We start from the raw sequence: 17,539 nt of genomic DNA, 5'->3' as shown, positions 1-17,539 counted from the left end.
GACCTTTAGGGGGAAAGAAATCACTTGCTTCAAAGAGCACACCTTTGGGTGAACCTAGTCCTGTGTGCTTGACCAGTGCACCCACCTCTCCACTGCTCTTTGCTATCTCTGCATCCAGTCTGTCAGCCAACACTTGGAGAGGCAGCTTTGGCTAAGGTGCCAGATGATTCCCAGTGGTCTCCTTGGGAGGCCGTCTCCATCCAGAATCAACTAAGTTAGACACAAGGAAGCTCTGGGCAGTAGCAGTTGTTACACCAAACCACGTAGGCTGTGAAATCCCCGTCACCGATTCCATTCCTTCACTTACAGGGCAAACGTTTACTGAGGGCGTGTGTACCATCACCATGCTAGGTGCTGGAGAAAGGTTGTGAATAAGAAGTTCCGTTACCTGTCGTCATGCCGCTTTACTAGGAGAAAGATTTCCATCTGTCTGGGAAGATACAAGAGCTGCCCTGCCTGTAAGGGAGAGTGGACAGGCGGGTTTCCTAGGTGGCATTCAGTTCTGGAATTTGGGTTGTAGAAATGGTGTTTTTTCTCTTTCCCTTAAGCTCAACTTGAGAAAAGAATTGGTATTAAGGTTTTTAAACCTTTCTAACTAAGTTTCTTTTTTTATTCCTCCCTACCTGGTATAAACACAAAATGTCCTGGAAAGAAAGGAAGCCAGATTAGCTGAAATTGCAGAATTAGACTGGAACCAGGTTGGGGAAATGACAAATGGTGGTTCTAGAAAGGTTGAGAGCCCATTGCTTCCTGTACTGCTTGCACCTAGAGGGGGTCTGCAGAGGCAAGGAGGGGTCTTCATGCCGGATGTGTTGGATGGAAGGACACGGCCTTCTTCCCCTAAAAACAGTCAAGAAGCCCCAGCCCCCTCGGCAGATCTGCCTCTGCTACATCTTTGTTCACAACTCAATTACACCTGTGTCTCTGTAACAAAGACTATTTCCCCTTCAAGGTACATATATTTAGGGACCGAGTTTTTGTTACCAGTTTGTTTCTAAGTTCATGGGAACAGCCTTGGGACCATTAAAAACCTACAGTAAATGGTTTTTTTTTAAAGGCATCTTCTTTACCCTCAGTGTGGCCCCCAGGCCCACCTCAGCAAGTCTTTCACGTGACTTTGGTCACTTCCCTCTCCCCGGCCCCGCAGTGGCCGCCCTGTACCCATTGCCCCTCAGACCCACGCCAGCCCCCAGGCTCTGCTCACCTCTGAGAACCTTGAGCCTGCCAAGCGTGGCCTCCCTCAGTGTCCCAACCAGCAAACTTCTGTGTATCAAACCCTGTCACTTCCTTGCCTCCGGGCTCAGCCGAGATGTGTGCTTTTGGTTTAATAGTCATCTATCTCCACCTGTCCCTTGCCTCCACCTCCCTCCAGGACCCAGGACCTTGCTCATCTGCTATTTCCTCTCTCGATTTCCAGTCTCTCCCTCTCTACTGGCTTCTTCCTGCAACTTACTCACCTCCTGCCCTTGTTCCTAGAGCCTCAAACTTGCATGTTCAGAACTCAAGTCCCCCACCTGCCTCCCTTGATCAGGGTGCTGGTTCCACAGGTGTGTTTCCTCGTTGTGAGTAGCACTGCCATCCACTCAGTGTCACTCAACCCCAAAACCTAGGAGTCGTCCAAGACTCTTCTTCCCTCGAATCCCTTAGAGCCGTTTGGAAACCAAGCCCTTCTCAACTTTTCCCAGACCCGACCCCCCTGGCGTAGTTCAAACCCCTGCCCGACACTGCAAAAGCCCCCTTCCTGGTGCCCCCCAAGCTCCCTCTGGCCCTGCTTCCCGCTACTCCATCCTCTGTGTTGTAGCCAGAGTGAGCGTCCTTCCACAGCAAAGAACTGAGCCTGTCACTACCTAGCTTAAACCCTCCGGGGCTCCCCCATCCCCCTAAGGAGGGCAGATGAGGTCTTCCTGATGGGGGCCTTCCTGATGGCCTTCCTGATGGGGGCCTCTGTGGAACCTTACGTTCATACCTGGCCTTGCCCTCGTCACCACACCTCTATGCCCTTGACCATCCTCGCCCCCTGGCAGCTCCCCTCAATGAGCCCTGCTGGGCCTCGTCTCTCTGCTCCCTCTGCTCCCTCTTGTGGATTGCTGGGCTGCCCTGTCTGCCCAGGGCACACCTGCACATCTTTGAAGACTCAGCCTGGGTACCACCCCCTTCGTGAGGTCTTCCCTGCACTTGCCTGGCGGACGTGATCCCGCCCACCACACCCCTGAGCTCTCCGATTTCGGTGCCTGTGACTGATTGCATTGACCTGTTTCGTGATTCTGCCCTGTCCCTCTTTGAGTTTTTATGCTCACACCCCTACTGAGGTTCCAAACTCTCTCTCCAGCACTCAGAGCAGGGCCTGGCATGTGATAGGAAGTCAATAAATATATGCCAATTGGGTTCTCTCCATACAGTTGTATGTAAATGCAAGAGGCGGATGGAGCTCAAAATTCTGACCTGGAAAATGGGTTAGGTTTCCTACACTTCCCTTTGGTAAGATTAAGTTATTTTTAACTTCAGTGACCTTTCACCTCAGTTACAATTTATTGGTATCAGTGAATGGAGACACAGCGAAAGACATTTATAAAAACCAACCCACCAACCAGAATCCTAACGAAAAAGCTTTTGTTTTCAGAATGTCACAGATCATCAAAAGTCAGTGAAAAACATGCATCCCCTTTCTTATAGCTAAGTCCGTAGTACACCATCTATTTCTCTTCTCTCTGGGCAAGCAGTGAAGCTTGGAGACTTTATCTTACCCTCACCCTTTTAATCCCAGGGTATTCGTATAACTATATCCTGAGACAGTTCTTGTTTTAACTTTTTCTTGAAACATAACACACAGTGACTTCCCTGGCGGTTCAGTGGATAAGACTCCATACTTCCAATGCGTGGGGCACGGGTTCAATCCCTGGTCAGGGAACTAAGATCCCACAAGCTGCCCAGCACAGCCAGAAAAAAAAAGGAAATATAACACATAGATAAGTGTACAGCTCATATAATTTTTACAAACTGTATACACCTGTGTAACCAGCACCCTGGTCAAGAAACAACTTAGCAGCACCCCAAAGTCCCCCCATCAGGTCCCCTCTGGGTCAGCAATTAGTCTCCTCCTGACCCTGTTCTGAAGTTTGCAGTGGGGCAGGTGGAGTGTTGGGAGCTGAGCCGACCTGGCTCTAGACACACTTGTGCCACTTGTGTCACTTTTAATAGAGATTTTCCATTTTGAGGCAGGTCGTCATGAGACTTCCTCTTGTTTTTCATGGAATTTTATTTCCTTTTGGGTTGCATTTCTGGTTTACAATAAGCCATAGTAGCTTAGTGTAACACAATTTATGGTTCAGTATGTACCTTGCCCTGCACCTGTGGCTTAACACGCTACTCCTGAAGTCAATTAACCCCGCTGCATTATTACAGCCACGAGAAACACCTCAGGAACCAATGGAGAGAATAACAAAACACTAAAATAAAAACAGCATATTGGCTACTCCCCTAGTATCAAGATGATCCACAACTGTAACTGGTCCTTCCTTGCACGTGACTGGTGGTCGCCCTCCCCAACCTTTATCCCTGATGGGAGTCCTGTCTCATAACCAGGGAGCTGTGCAGGGGCCCGGTGTGCTGGGCTTGCCCGTCCCACAGTCTTTCACAGACAGACCTGGAGTTTTTCAAATGCAGGGCCATTTTAACCTCCCTGCTGCCTGGCCCTGTTAAGCTATTTCAAATCTCTGGACAGAATATTAGAGTCTTTCCTTTCTCTCACCCTCTTGACTTGATAAAATAGCCCGTGGCCACAGAGGAGGTGAAGGTGGCATCGCACGGATGACGCTCAGGTCGTGAGACAGAAGGTTGCAGAGCCCGGTGGAGAGTAGGGGCTGTGGTTAATTCCCTTTGGTGCTCCACCCAGCCACTGGTGCAGCTGAGCTCTTGCCTCTGGCATCAGCAGAGGCTGTGGCTCCTGGGCCTACCTGCCCCTCACTCCCTCTCCCCTGCTCACTCTTCCCAGTGTCCCAACTCTGTGAATTTTCCATCCATTCAAAGGCCCACGGCAGCTGTAGAAGAATGGCTGCTGGGAGGAGGAAGGTCCGGCTCCAAGGAAACACTTTGCCCAGGCCCCTCACAGCTCACAGGCCTTGGCAGGCACAGTGTGTCCGCCGTCTGTTTACACTGTTGGTGTCAGGGCAGGAGGCCTGCCAGGATGCCTCGGGGTGGCACATCTTGGCAGATTTACCACTCACGAGTTCCAGTCCCCAAGTTTCATGGTGCAGGCACCCAGAGGTGACCGGACACTGGGTGGGAGGCTCCTGGTAACTAAATTTCCAAGAGACCAATATTCCAGAAGCCCAATTATTATTCATGTACTTGGGGATCTCCAATCCCAAGCCACTTTCAGAGCACTCCTTTTTCCTGGTCTCCAGGGACAGAAAACTGAAATGGTGGCTTTGTGAGCAGACAGTGGCTGGTGATGAGCACGGATTGAAAGAAAGGGGTCATGTGACACACCCCCCTCAGGTGATGAATGCTGCACCTCAAAATCCCCTTCTCTTCCCTGCCCCCCCAGCGCTGTCGGCTCCGTCCCCAAGATTGCCTCGTTAACTTTTTTTTTTTAATTTTATTTTTATTTTTGGCCGTGTTGGGTCTTTGTTGCTGTGCGCGGCTTTCTCCAGTTGCGGCGAGTGTGCGCTGCTCTTCGTTACGGTGCGCGGGCTTCTCATTGCGGTGGCTTCCCTTGTTGTGGAGCACGGGCTCTAGGCACGCGGGCTTCAGTAGTTGTGGCTCGCGGGCTCACTAATTGTGGCTCGTGGGCTCTAGAGCACAGGCTCAGTAGCTGTGGTGCACCGGCTCAGTTGCTCCGCGGCATGTGGGATCGTCCCAGGCCAGGGCTCGAACCTGTGTCCCCTGCATTGGCAGGCGGATTCTTAACCACTGCGCCACCAGGGAAGCCCTCGTTAACACTTTCTTCCAGGTTTCCCTGATGAACACGCCTCCTTCCACAGACAGGTTAGTGTCACTGGTTAAGTTGGAGTTAAGTGGACGATCCAGTGGGCTTAGGAGACAGTGGTCTCCACTCAGTACACGTGGCTGTAATTAGTTGAATTCTTAGAGCATACGCTTATTTCTTTCATCTCAAAATCCTTGTCTCCTTACACACTGCTTGTAAATCCCTCTGTGCCATGTTTTTCTAAACATGTCAGTGGTCTAGAAACCACCCTCTTGCTGAAGAGTTTCAGCACTATTGTCACTTGCCTCTCTCAGCTGTCCCATGTGATGCCGCCTTTCTGAGTCACTAGCTCCTGCCTGTCTCCCTCCTGTTCCTGTCCTGAGATCTGTGGCGCAGCGGATGGGGTATTAGGAGCCAAAGAGACCTGACAGGCCTGGTTCTAGACACACCTGTGCCCCTAACTAGCAGCATGACTAGGGCAAATCACTTCTGGAGATCTCGTTTTGCCTCACCTGCTCAGCTGATGCCCGTACTTGCCCATCCCATTCCAGAAGGCTGCTCGAAATCACTCGGTGTGGCGGTGAACGTTGAAATCCTACTGTCTGTGGTAATATTGATAACTCAGATCGAATGGAACCTGCTTTCACCAAAGAATGGACCTTTCTAGGTTTCCGAGACCAACTGTCCTCTGAAGAACCAGAAAGCTTTAGCTGGGAAAACATCTCATCTGTGTAGACTCTTCGGGGGCCTCTAGTCCCAGTCCTTGGGGAGTGTGGCTTGCAGCTCGAGGACACGTATGCAAGTCTTCTCGTTTGGAGGACTGGATGTGGTTTTGACAGTGAAGGTGATAGGAGCTAGGTTTGGGACAACCCTTTCCAGGTTTGATTTTGCTTCCAGTGAAAGTTCCATTGGCTCAGGAGATCCCTGAGTTAAGGGAATGGCGCATGGAATACTTGGATTAGTCATTTTCCATTTTCTTTTTGTAACAGCGGAACCACTTTTTCAAGTGAAACCTTGAAATAATAGAAAACATGTAAAAGCAGAGATGCTCTGGTGACTGGATGGTGGGAACCCAAAGCGCTCTCCCGGGCTGGGTCTTTGCCCCACCTCACTGGTCCCTGAGGCAGCTCTCTGGAACTTCTGGGCTGGGCTGGTTTGAAAGCTAGCTGTGTGTGCATGCTGAAAGCGCTGGCCTGAGTTTTCCACATTAGCCCTCTTGGAACTAAAATCAAGAGGCTAGAAGGAATCTCCATGGCCCAGACTTGTAACTGGATTTAGGACTCTACGGAGAGCCCCTCTTGTTGTTCTGTCCTTCCCTTGCCCCACCGCAGGCTGCCCCTCCTGGGGGGGAATTGTAGCTTCACCCACCTTCTGTTGAATTTTAGACCTTTTATCTGTTAAATAGGGAGTGAGACCTAACTAGGCAAAATTTGTTGTCAGAAGCAAACCAGATAAAATATGCAAAAGTGAAGTATAGTTTCCTGCCCCCTTTCCCTGAGGGTGCACCTTCTTTCCTCCTGGGCTGTCCCAGCTGCTCTCCAGTATTTCATTCCAGTCATTTACTTTGAAAGCACCTCCATTTAGCACTTACCACACTGCATTGGAGTTGTTCACCATTTCATCTTAGAAAATGCATCCTCTGCCAGACTGCACTCCTTAAGAGGAGTGCAGAGCAGGGGCTGCACTAAGAGGAGGAAATTTTTCACTTGTCCCAAAGTATATGCTCTACAATTGATTGTTAAATGAATAAGCGTCAATGATATTCATCTTGAATCACCCAGGACCGTGCACGCAGGAAATAAGGAAGAGTGTGTGTGTCTCTGTGTGTGTGTGTGTGTGTGTGTGTGTGTGTGTGTGTGTGTGTGTGTGTGTGTGTGTGTGTGTGTGTGTGTGTGTTAGGCAAGGGGGAGGATCGTGGTGAAGCATTACCACAGTGGGCAACTATGCCAGAAAAGTACTTTAAGAGGCAAAACATCTGAATTGGAGTCTCAGCGCCACTCTAAGAGAGACCTGGGGTCCAAGCTGCCTGAGTTTATTCACCTGTATAATAGGATTAAATACGGATTAACAGGGATAAACACCCGCTTTCAGCTGTAAGGGAAAACGCTTTGGAAAGGGTCTTTCAGTGGTCCCCGGGCGGAGTAAGGCGAGAAGCCGCCACCTCCCCAAATCATCACGGGGGTGGGAGAAGCGAGGCAAGACTACCCGCTCCACGTGCGACGATTATAGTTGCGGCTCCGCACCCCCAAATCCGACGTGTAGGAAAGTCCCACCCGTCGTCAATGATTCGTCTGAAACAAATGGGCGCCCCAGCCATCCGCATAGATTACTGGTTAATCATGCTGTCAGTCTGTAGGGCCTGGTGGAGGCCTATGGGAAATGTAGTCCGGCCAAGCCCCAGTCTTTCTGGGGCTCGCATTTCCGCTTCCGGTGTTTATGGCTTTCCGAAGGTCCGGACTTGGGCTCTGGTCTCGTAGTGGGAGTGTCGTGTGGGGACTTTGCGTGCCCACAGAGAAGGTACCGCGGAGTCGGGGCCCTCCAGTGGTCGCAGGGCCTCGGCGGACAGGAGCGGCCCTCACCTCGGGCCTGGGCCCGCGCGGGCTGGGCGTGACCGGGCGGAGACCCCGGGTCCCGCGTCCCCGCGAGCAGACCCCAGGGCAGGATGCGCCCCTCATGCTGGCGGCATCCTCCTCCCTGTCCACCTGGCCCGGTGGGGATGACCCTAGCCTCGTAGCCAACGAAGCGACCCTGTCCCCAGGGCCCGCGTTTACCCCGTAAAGCTTCTAAAGAAGGTCGCCCGCGGAGCAGAGCAGCCTTCCAGTGTAAGTCACGTTCTGCGGGCCAGTCACCCGGTCCACCGTCACCGGGCTGAGCCACTGCCCATTTCCTGCCAGCTTTGTGACCTTGGGCAAGGTCCTGGGGGTCTCTGAGCCGTGACTGCCTCAGCTTTGAGGGAGTTGAAGCCTGACTATCTCTTAACTTTCGTTCCAGCTGTAACATCCTGTGAGTCTGTGATCTTATTATCCTTGCTGTTACATCTCGTAACCTTAACCAGGGTAAATCTCCCTGTTTGGGAGAGAGTTACGATGCCAAGACTGGGGAATCCAGAGAGGGCCCGCCCAAATCTGAGAACCCACCCAGAGGCGAGGAAAGTTGAGGGTTGGAGCGGTTGAATCTCTGAAGCTTAGAGCGGGCTCCACTCAGCCTCTGCTCTCCAAGGTGCTGCTACCTTGTGTGCCGTCTGCCTCTTGTACTGCATGTACTTGGCAACACTCTGAAGACCAGTGGCTTGGGAGAATGAGCAGTTTATTGTCCCCATTATCTCCTTCAGCTCATCCTCATTCTTCAGTATGGATCATTGGCATTTTCTTGGCGCTAAGTAAATCGCTATGCAAACACAGCTTCACGCTCCTCTGCTTTCCAACCAGACCACCAGCCCTTGACCCCTACTGTCAGACTTCTGGAGCTGCGTCCCCAGTGACAGAGGGCTAGACTCCATGGGCATCAGGACATGGGGAGGGAGGAATAGGAAGATTTTTCTTCACCTCAATCCCACTGGGCTAACCCTTGTGATTTTCACTAGTATTCACTCTGTAATGTATGTCTCTGGCTCTAGAATTTCAAGTTCTACTTAGACTCCTATCTAAAGGTGGCTTCCCAGTGAAGTAAAGGAAGAGGTTTGAACTTCAGGTCACAGCTGCAGGGTTCTTCTCTGATCTGAACAATAGCTGTAGCTGTGGATGAACAAATCCAGACTCCTCAAGTACAAGAAGAGCTCCAAATAGTGAAGCTGGAAGAAGATTCCCACTGGGAGCAGGAAATTTTTTCAAGGGAGTATCCCTGAACCAGAGACCTGCCAGCACTTTTGGTACTTCCACTATCAAGAAGCATCAGGACCCCGGGAGGCACTCCATCCAACTCCAGAAGCTCTGTCATCAGTGGCTGAGACAGGAGAAGTGTATGAAAGAGCAGATCCTGGAGTTGCTAGTCCTGGAACAGTTCCTGGCTGTCCTTCCCCAGGAGATCCAGATCTGGGTTAGACAGAAACATCCAGAGAGTGGAGAGGAGGCAGTGGCTCTGGTGGAAGACTTGCAAAAAGAACCTGGAAGACTGGGGCTGCAGGTGAGATATGGAAACTTAGTTCTGAGTAGTTAAAATAGAGGAATGTGAGAGACAGAGCCACCTTGGGTTGCCAGCAGTATGGGTGATGTGTACACTTTGCTGTTGGTGTCGGCATGGAATTTGCTTATTCCCTGGGCCTGGTAGCTGCAACTTTCCTTCCATTTTCAGACTGACTTTTCAGAGGACGCACAACATTGGTTGCTCTGAGTGTTGGTCCCCACCAGTAAATAAGAGAATTGTTTAAAATAGTTTGAGCACCACTCTGATCCAGGAGGAGCAGATACAACCTATTTTCTCTTTGGAGAACAGCTCTCATTCAGCAGCAGCCAGCCTGAAGCAAGGGGTTTCACTGGTCTTTATTGACATTTTTGAACCTTTAGGTCCTATTGCAAAATAGCTGCCTTGTTGCTTGCTCTCTCTGTATTGTTAGTTTTGCCTAGAGGTTGACAGGAGCAGCCCTGGGAGAGCTGGGTGGGCAGATTGCAGTGGGCCTGGGTTCCAGATCTTATCTCCATGGCATCTCCCACACATCCACATTCCTTACTGCCCCTGCAGTGATTTGCATAAGACTGAGTTCCCCCTTTGCTTCTTTATGTCTGGGGATGATTAAGTTTTAGTGCCTACAGAATTCTGACCATTTCCAGTCCTTGAGCAGGGACAGGAGGTGCTGTCAGAGGAGAAGGAACCCTCAGGATCGGTACTAGGTCCCCTAAACATCCATCTGAAGCAAACACAGGCAGAATCCATGTATCTGTTCCAGGCAGTGGTGAAGAACTCACAGCCAGAACCAGAAGACCAAATGAACCACAGCCCCAAAGTAAAACTTGGATCCTTCCACGAGAGCGGTAAGCAGCAGCGGTGTAGGGAGGGAGAAGGGACCCTTCTGTGGGGAGGGCGCGAAACCCGCTCTGAGTGCAGGAAGTGGGGTAGAGGGTACAGCTCCTTTCCCTGGGAGGATGTGGCATATAAACTGAGGCTGACCACATGAATCTGTGGAATCCTCAACAGGCACCTCCAAAGGGAAGAAGAACCTTGGTCGGCATGTTTTGTAAAACTACACAGCAGAGCTGGTGGCACCTCTCCTTATGTGAGTGAGACCTTACTGGTCCCAGGAGGTAAGGTGTGGGTACCAATTTTAGGCCTGGGTGGTAGGAAAGGCACAAGGTAGGGCTAAACTAGAGTGCGGTAATTCCCAAAACAGGTACGTGTCCCCAGACCAATTCAGATGATTCACCTGTGTTATCAAAACTGAAGAATAAAAGCATAAAACGCTGACGGTCAGTAACGTGGATGGATATGGAAGGGAAATCTGGAACTCTCCTTTGAGAAGTGTGTTGTTTTGCTTTTTCACCAGTCCTTCTTTGATGGGACAAAGCAGACAATAAGAGGAGGAGGAAGACTCTTCTGTTTCCAAACCCGATGGGCTGGTCCCTGGTCGGGGGGGGGGGCAAGAAGCGTTCCCTCTAATGGCTCCTTTCTCTCCCCCGAGGCCTGCCTGATTCTCAGGCTCTGGCTCTTTCTCCGGAGCACAGCTGTGACCAGGGGGCCATAAGCAGCTTCCAGGTGGGCCAGACATTCCTCTTACTCAGGTCACCTTCTACTACTGAGTGGGGCCCTTTGCACCAGTTCTCTTGCCTATCGGAAATTACAAAGGAATTTTGCCCAGCGGGCAGGCCCAGTAACTTTATAGATGAGGCTCCAAATTTCATCACCTTGAAAAATGTTGCCCAAATCTCCTTCCTTGTGTAAGGCAGCGCCACAGCTGAGGTAGTGAGGGGTTGTATTAAGTCATTCTTTCCTTGACTCTAAGATTGCTTGTTTGTCTTAAAAGTAATGGCTACTTCCTTCTTTCGGTATCTGGATCTCGTCCTCATAGTATGCAGGATTGTGTAGTGGGAGAAAAACAAAAGCTTCAGATTCAGACAGTCTTGAGTTCAAATCCCAGCTCTGCCGCATACTAACGGGAATTTTGAGCAAATGTGAAGTTTCCAGTGCAGTGCCTGGTGTTCAGTAAATGGTAGCTTAGTTCTTCCTTTGCTTTCTCTCCTCCCTGTCCCACTCATTGCATTTATTTATTTATTTTAATTAATTAATTTATTTATTTTTGGCATGTGGGATCTTCCCAGACCAGGGCTTGAACCCATGTTCCCTGCATTGGCAGGTGGATTCTTAACCACTGCGCCACAGGGAAGCCCACCCTTGGACTTTTTTTTTTTTTTTTTTTTGGCGGTACACGGGCCTCTCACTGTTGTGGCCTCTCCCGTTGCGGAGCACAGGCTCCGGACGCGCAGGCTCAGTGGCCATGGCTCATGGGCCCAGCCGCTCTGCGGCATGTGGGATCTTCCCGGACCGGGGCACAAACCCATGTCCCCTGCATCGGCAGGCGGACTCTCAACCACTGTGCCACCAGGGAAGGCCCCCCTCCCTTGGACTTAAAAAAAAAAAATATCTCCTCTCCCTGGCATATAAAGTGGTTGGGATTATTAAATTCACCCAACCATTATGTCTTCTTCTTGTCTCCCTGCAAACAGCCTTTCCAACCCACAGCCCCTGTGTGAGCTCCCATGTGGAGCAGGAGGAAAAGCCACAGAGCCCAGGTCTTCAGCGCTCCAGAGGGAAGGAGAGTGTGAGACTCCCTGGTGGGTTGGGGCAGAGTCAGGCCTGGCCAGGTGCCCATCTTGAGAAAAGCCAAGATGGGGGATGAGCTGGAGTGGCAGGGCCTGGAGGATGAGAAGGTGGCAGGGATGCATTGGGGCTACGAGGAAACCAAGATTTTCCTGGGAATTCACAGTGAGTCCTGGATTCATGAGAAGCTCTGTACATGCCATCGGAACCGCCAGGTGTACCAGATTGTGGCTGAGCAGCTGCGGGAACGGGGCTTCCTGCGGACCCTGGAGCAGTGTTGCTACCGGTTCAAAAACCTCCAGACTACCGCAAAGCCAGGAGCACCCACACTCCAGGCACCTGCCCCTTATACGATGAGATGGATGCCCTGATGAGTCCCTGGACCCTGGCCAACACTTTTGATGCCTTTGAGGTGGCAGGAGGCGTTCTGCGGACTAGAGGGGACTCCAATGAGAACCAGAAGGCAGTGATGGGATGGTAATGAGGTGACAGAGGAGCCCCAAGAGGAGCCCGGGAGCCTCGGCCCCCAGGCTTTGAGGGGGTATCCCAATGGTAAGCTCTCTTCCCCGAAGTGCACTTCAGAACAGTGGGAGAGAGGAAGCCCCGCGGGAAGATTAGGGACCGTGAATCAGGAGACATGCTTATGTCTGTCACTCTGCTATCACTAGTCTGTATGTGAATGGGCTTGTCAGGAGGAAAATTGTTGATTTCTATAGAGGAATACTATTTACAGCCTATCTTTAAATACTGATAGAAACCAATAGTCCAGGGTGACTCAGGAAGATGATTTTGAGGATTTTGCTCTGCTTGCCAGCAAAGGGATCTCCCTGCCTGCTTTTAGTAACAATATTAGAGAAACAGGAGAGTTACTTAAAGTTTCAGTTGTTTGCTTCCACCTAAAGTGCCCCATAGATGTGAACTCTGCATATATTATATATAACAGTCTGCCACTTTAAAGACTTGTCTGTTCCCGGGTACATTGGTTAAACACCCTGAGCCCCCATTTTCTTATCTGCAAAATGGACACAGTGATGGTAACTACCTCCCTGGGTTGTTACATTGTTTGCATTCAGCAAATGTTAGTTCTCATTGTCATCGTTATAATTATTGTTAAAATACATAAGCACATTGCCCTGTATGCTGAACTTAAGGGGGAAAATTTCCTAAGTCATTAACTTTTTCTTCTTAAAACTAGACCTTTCTGAGGCGTGCTTCCATTCTCATCCCACCTACCACTTCCACATATGAGAACAGAAGGCAAATTACCTAAGAACCCCATGTCCCTTCTTGCTTTTCCTTGGGCAGGACCTCCAGTTCCCCCATCAGATGGGGTCTCAAGTCTGGAGGGAAGTGAAGAACTTTGGAAGGACAGTCTCCAGGATTTCAAGGAAATTCGGAAAACTTCCTGTGCAGGTGGGAAATGAGTGAAAGCTAGTATCGTACCAACAAAGAAGTCAGACCTGGAATTCTGAACATGGATGAGCCAGCACTGGGCAAGGGCGGGAGAGGAACCCAGGCACTTGATCTTCCCGGGTTATTGTTCTGTGGTGCTGAAACCACAGGAGTTGTGAGAAGAACAGAAAAGAAAGCCTGGTCTCTTTAGTTACCTTGGAATATGTAGCTATAAACAAAGTATTAGTGTTTATGATTTCTCTCTTAAATTTCTATCTGAATTATAATTTTAATTAACTATCACTTAACCAGGTTAGTAGAAAAAGGGAACATGGATGACCCTAAATTAAAACTACAGTCAACCTTAGATTATTGAAGGGGTGAATTTCTCATGATTAAGATGAGCTCCCTTCCGTGGTGGGGCTCAGTCATTTTGCTGGAATTTCAGGTGATCTGGTAAATAGAACTGTTCTCCTACTCAGGTTCTGGACCGACTGAGAGAGACATGAGTAAGACATTGAGATCAGAATGGCAGCTTTCTAAATGGTGGAGCTCTTGAGGGTGTGGCTTAGCTGTGGGGTCACACAGAGCCCCAGAACTGAGCCACAGGCAGCACTGGACAACCACCACCTCGCCCTGCAGGGATAGAGCCTTCACTGCTGATCTGAGCCACGTACACCAGCTGCTTGTTAACCAAGGAAGTCATTCCTCCCACCTGTAAGGAAGGGGATGGAGAATGGCCAGGAGAATTATTCTAAGGCACGTCTCTCTACCCAGAAGGCAGTATCAGGAAGAGAAAGGTGGCTTTTTAGTACCGATTGCCAGTTCGTAGGTGATGGGAGGAGAGGGGGAGCTGAGCTTGGCGACAGAGCCTCTGAGGAGGGGGGAGCAGCTCTGACTGAAGAGGAAGAAGTGCGCCTGGACCTGCCTCCAGCCTTTCTCCACATGACCTTCCTGCTTAGAAGCCGGGGGAGTGAGTGAAGCCTGGATGTCTGCTGGTCTTGACAATGGTTCAGCCATATTCCAGCTTATTTGTTCCTGGTTAATGGAAAATTGATTAAGGTCTGTCACCACCAATAACTTGTTTTTAAGTGACCAGTAAGGACCTCTTTCACATTGTTTCCATTCTTCTGAATCAGAAAGTAGGTAACCTTTGCAGTTTCATTTCATTCTTTCAGATCTTGAAACAAGGACAGAGAATGAGGAGGATTCAAGCCAGGACATTTCAGAGGCAGTAAAACTACCTGGGGTGTTATTAGGAAGATCCAGCGTGCATGGTTCCCAATACCTCAACTGGAGGAAAGACTGGGAAAGTGAATATGGGGCAGAGAAGCAGTGGGAAATATCCTTAGAAGATGGACAAGAGTTGCTCTCTCCTCCAGAAAGAGACCTAGGTAAATTCATAGGTCCTGAGGGAACCTATGTTGGAGAAAAACCCAATATATGCTGTGAATGTGGAAAACATTTCAGCCTGAGCTCACACTTAGCTGTCCACAGATTAGCCCACACTGGAGAAAAGAAACCCTATAAATGTGGCCAGTGTGGGAAAAGCTTTGGCCAAAGCTCATATCTGGTTTGCCACCAGAGAATCCACATGGTGGGGAAGCCCTACAAATGCCCCAAATGTGGGAGAGGCTTCAGTGATCATTCTGACCTCATCACACACCAGAGAATCCACACAGGAGAAAAGCCCTATAAATGTGGGGAGTGCCGCACAGGCTTCACGCAGAGCACAGGCCTTATTATGCACCAGAGAATCCACACAGGAGAGAAACCCCGTAAGTGTAGTGAGCGTGGAAAGAGTTTCACCAACGGCTCGCGCTTGAGGACACACTGCTGAACGCACACTGGCGAAAAGCCCTACCAGTGCCCCGAGTGTGGGAAAACGGTCAGTAAGAGTTCCACTCTGACCAGCCATCAGAGGAGAGAAACCCTCTGAGTGTCTGGAATGTGGGAAACGTTTCAGTGACTGCTCAAACGTCATTACCCACCGGCGAATCCACACTGGAGAGAGACCCTATAAACGTGGGGAACGTGGGGAGAGCTTCAATCAGAGCTCAGGTCTTATTACTCACCAGAGAATCCACACGGGAGAAAAACCCTATGGATGTGCTGAGTGTGGGAGCCAATTCAACAATAGCTCACGTATTAGTGCACGTCAGAGAGCCCACGCCGGGGAGAGACTCTAGGTGTAGGGGACCTATCTTGAAAACACTGCAGAATCTACCCCCAAAACGGGTTTGTATGGCCCTTGATTCTATACCACGACACCCACAGGAGAAGGAGAGAGAGCTCAAAACCCAGTCCAGGGACTTCCCTGACGGTCCAGTGGTTAAGACTCCACACTTCCAATGCAGGGGGTGCAGGTTCATTCCCTGGTCAGGGAACAAAGATCCCACATGCCACACAGCACAGCCAACAAATAAATAAATAAATAAACATTTAAAAAAAAAAAAAAAAAAACCCAGTCCAACAGACCGTATTTTGTTTCTCTCACTCAGTACCCGCTGGGCTTATGAAATACCACGCAAGGCTTTCCTGTCCATGCTGTTAAAATGGAAGCTGATTTCCAGAGGTTTCAGAGACTCGTTCTGAATCTGACTGTATCACCATCTCAGTGTGTCTTCACTGTGATTCTGTGCCTTAATTTTCACAGCATGGTAATGTGAGGGTGAGATCCAAATCCTCCTTCCAGGCCGGAGGCGGCTCTGCCCTCCCGTGGTGATGGCATTAAAGATGTAGAACCAGCAGTGGCTGAGCAGTTTCCTCCCAGCACTGGGCAGCTAAACAAGGATTTGTTTATGAAATGAACTAAATACATTTCTAAAGGTCTTCCCCTGTTCTCCCTCTGGGAGGACTGGAGCCTCGGAACTGTCTGTGTTTCCCTACATCCCCTGTCTTAGATTTACATGGAGTTACTTGAGAGGAAAGCATTCTGTTGGGTTATTTGGAGGAGGGAAGAGGAGGAAAGATCAATGCTAAAGGCTGACTTTCTAAACCATACCATACCCTACTCTTCCTCCAACATATTAGGTTGAACCATGGGAGATTGCCATTTTTGGTCTATAAAACTAGCGATTTCATGATTCAACCGAAGTAGAATTTTTGCATGGTTGAATCACTCCAAACTGCCAGCAGGGCTACTGCAGAGCTTTAAAGCTCATACCGTATCCTACAAATGTGAGACCGGGTCTAGAAGATCGTGAACCAGGGTGATAAAGTGGGTGAAGTGTTTTCTGTTTGTAAATATGTCCAGAGCAATAACTAGGAACCATGGCGTTGATTAAGAAGACTCCTGGTTGGAGGAGTTACCGCTCTATCACCTGCCTCTGACGAGCTCACTAGTTCCCGTCTGTGCTCAGGTGTCCAGGTCCTACGGGGGAGGCCAAGTGCAGGTCAACAGGTTCTGGAGATTTGGGCATCTCTCTGGGAGCAGAGTCCCTGGAGGGCCTCTGACATACACAGCAAATGGTGCTTGGAAATAAATGCAACACAGTTTCTCCCTCTTAAAATAATTTCCTTGTGTGTTTGATTTTAAAGGATTTTCCCACAACTTTCCAGAAACCCATCAATTATAAAACAAAGCACAATCTACACATAGTACAATTTTATCTAAGTAGATTTATAAAGTATGATTATGAATTAGTCTTTCTTTAAAAAAAACATAAAAGAACTTATCTAAATAAGTATCTGTCAAAAGTAGTCATTTTGATGCACTGTGGACTTTATATGTTGTTGCCATTGTTGAAGACATCCTTTGGGTTTTCCTTTAAGAACTGTCTTCAAGCCACCTTAGAAAGCCTCGTGTCCGTGTATCTCCAGCACACAGAGATACACGTGGGGAAGGCTTGATAAACACTGACAGAAAAGACAGTTTGCTTATTGTCTAGCCTGATCACCTCCCTTATCCACGAGAGGTGACTCTGCCCAGTATCTCCTTTCCAAAAAGGGACTGACATCCCTTCAAAGCATGTCAATCTGCTGCCATCGAGGAGACTTTTCAAAGAGCTTTTTTTGGAAGATGGTTTTTCCAGGTATCCCTGGGAGTTCCCTGGTGGGCCAGTGGTTAGGACTCCACGCTTCCACTGCAGGGGGCACGGGTTCAGTCCCTGGTCGGGGAACTAAGATGCTGCAAGCTGTGCAGCATGGCCAAACAAACAACAACAAAGGTATCCCAGAAATCTGAGCTTAGAGTTTTTTGTATAGCCAGGAAATAAATCTGATATGGAATATCTTCAATAATTTCACTCTTTTCAATGAGAAAGTCTTCACTTAGGTGGAAATTCATCATACTAAAACCTAGTGTAGCTCTGCATTATAAAAATACTTTGGAAGTAACCAGATTTCCTTTTAGAAAATTTGCCATCATACTTTGGAATGATCCAGAAGATTCAAATATAATATCCATACAATTTCATCTCACATGTGTTTTCCCCCTTAGCAAAATAAGGGAAAGTTGAGCTGGAGATTGTA

At 49.3% G+C, this 17,539-nt stretch overlaps 2 protein-coding genes across 2 annotated transcripts; both read left to right on the top strand.

The window, feature by feature from the left end:
• The first annotated feature begins 8,013 nt into the window (after nucleotides 1-8,013).
• LOC132528714 (putative SCAN domain-containing protein SCAND2P) lies at nucleotides 8,014-10,798 on the top strand. The gene is given in 6 exon segments (XM_060164741.1): nucleotides 8,014-8,086; nucleotides 8,656-8,749; nucleotides 8,751-8,838; nucleotides 8,840-9,049; nucleotides 9,810-9,894; nucleotides 10,539-10,798. Coding segments are annotated over 6 exon segments (810 nt in total).
• Nucleotides 10,799-11,742: 944 nt separating this feature from the next.
• Nucleotides 11,743-15,368, top strand: LOC132528706 (zinc finger and SCAN domain-containing protein 20-like). Its single transcript, XM_060164731.1, is given in 5 exon segments — nucleotides 11,743-11,982; nucleotides 12,160-12,226; nucleotides 12,980-13,087; nucleotides 14,245-14,986; nucleotides 14,988-15,368. Coding segments are annotated over 5 exon segments (1,425 nt in total). The 3' UTR covers nucleotides 15,256-15,368.
• Nucleotides 15,369-17,539: the final 2,171 nt, after the last annotated feature.

This window comes from Lagenorhynchus albirostris, chromosome 1 (genome assembly GCF_949774975.1).
Source record: "Lagenorhynchus albirostris chromosome 1, mLagAlb1.1, whole genome shotgun sequence".
NCBI lineage: Eukaryota > Metazoa > Chordata > Mammalia > Artiodactyla > Delphinidae > Lagenorhynchus > Lagenorhynchus albirostris.
The sequence above is the reverse complement of the archived record's forward strand: the minus strand, read 5'-3'. Positions and strand labels throughout refer to the sequence as shown.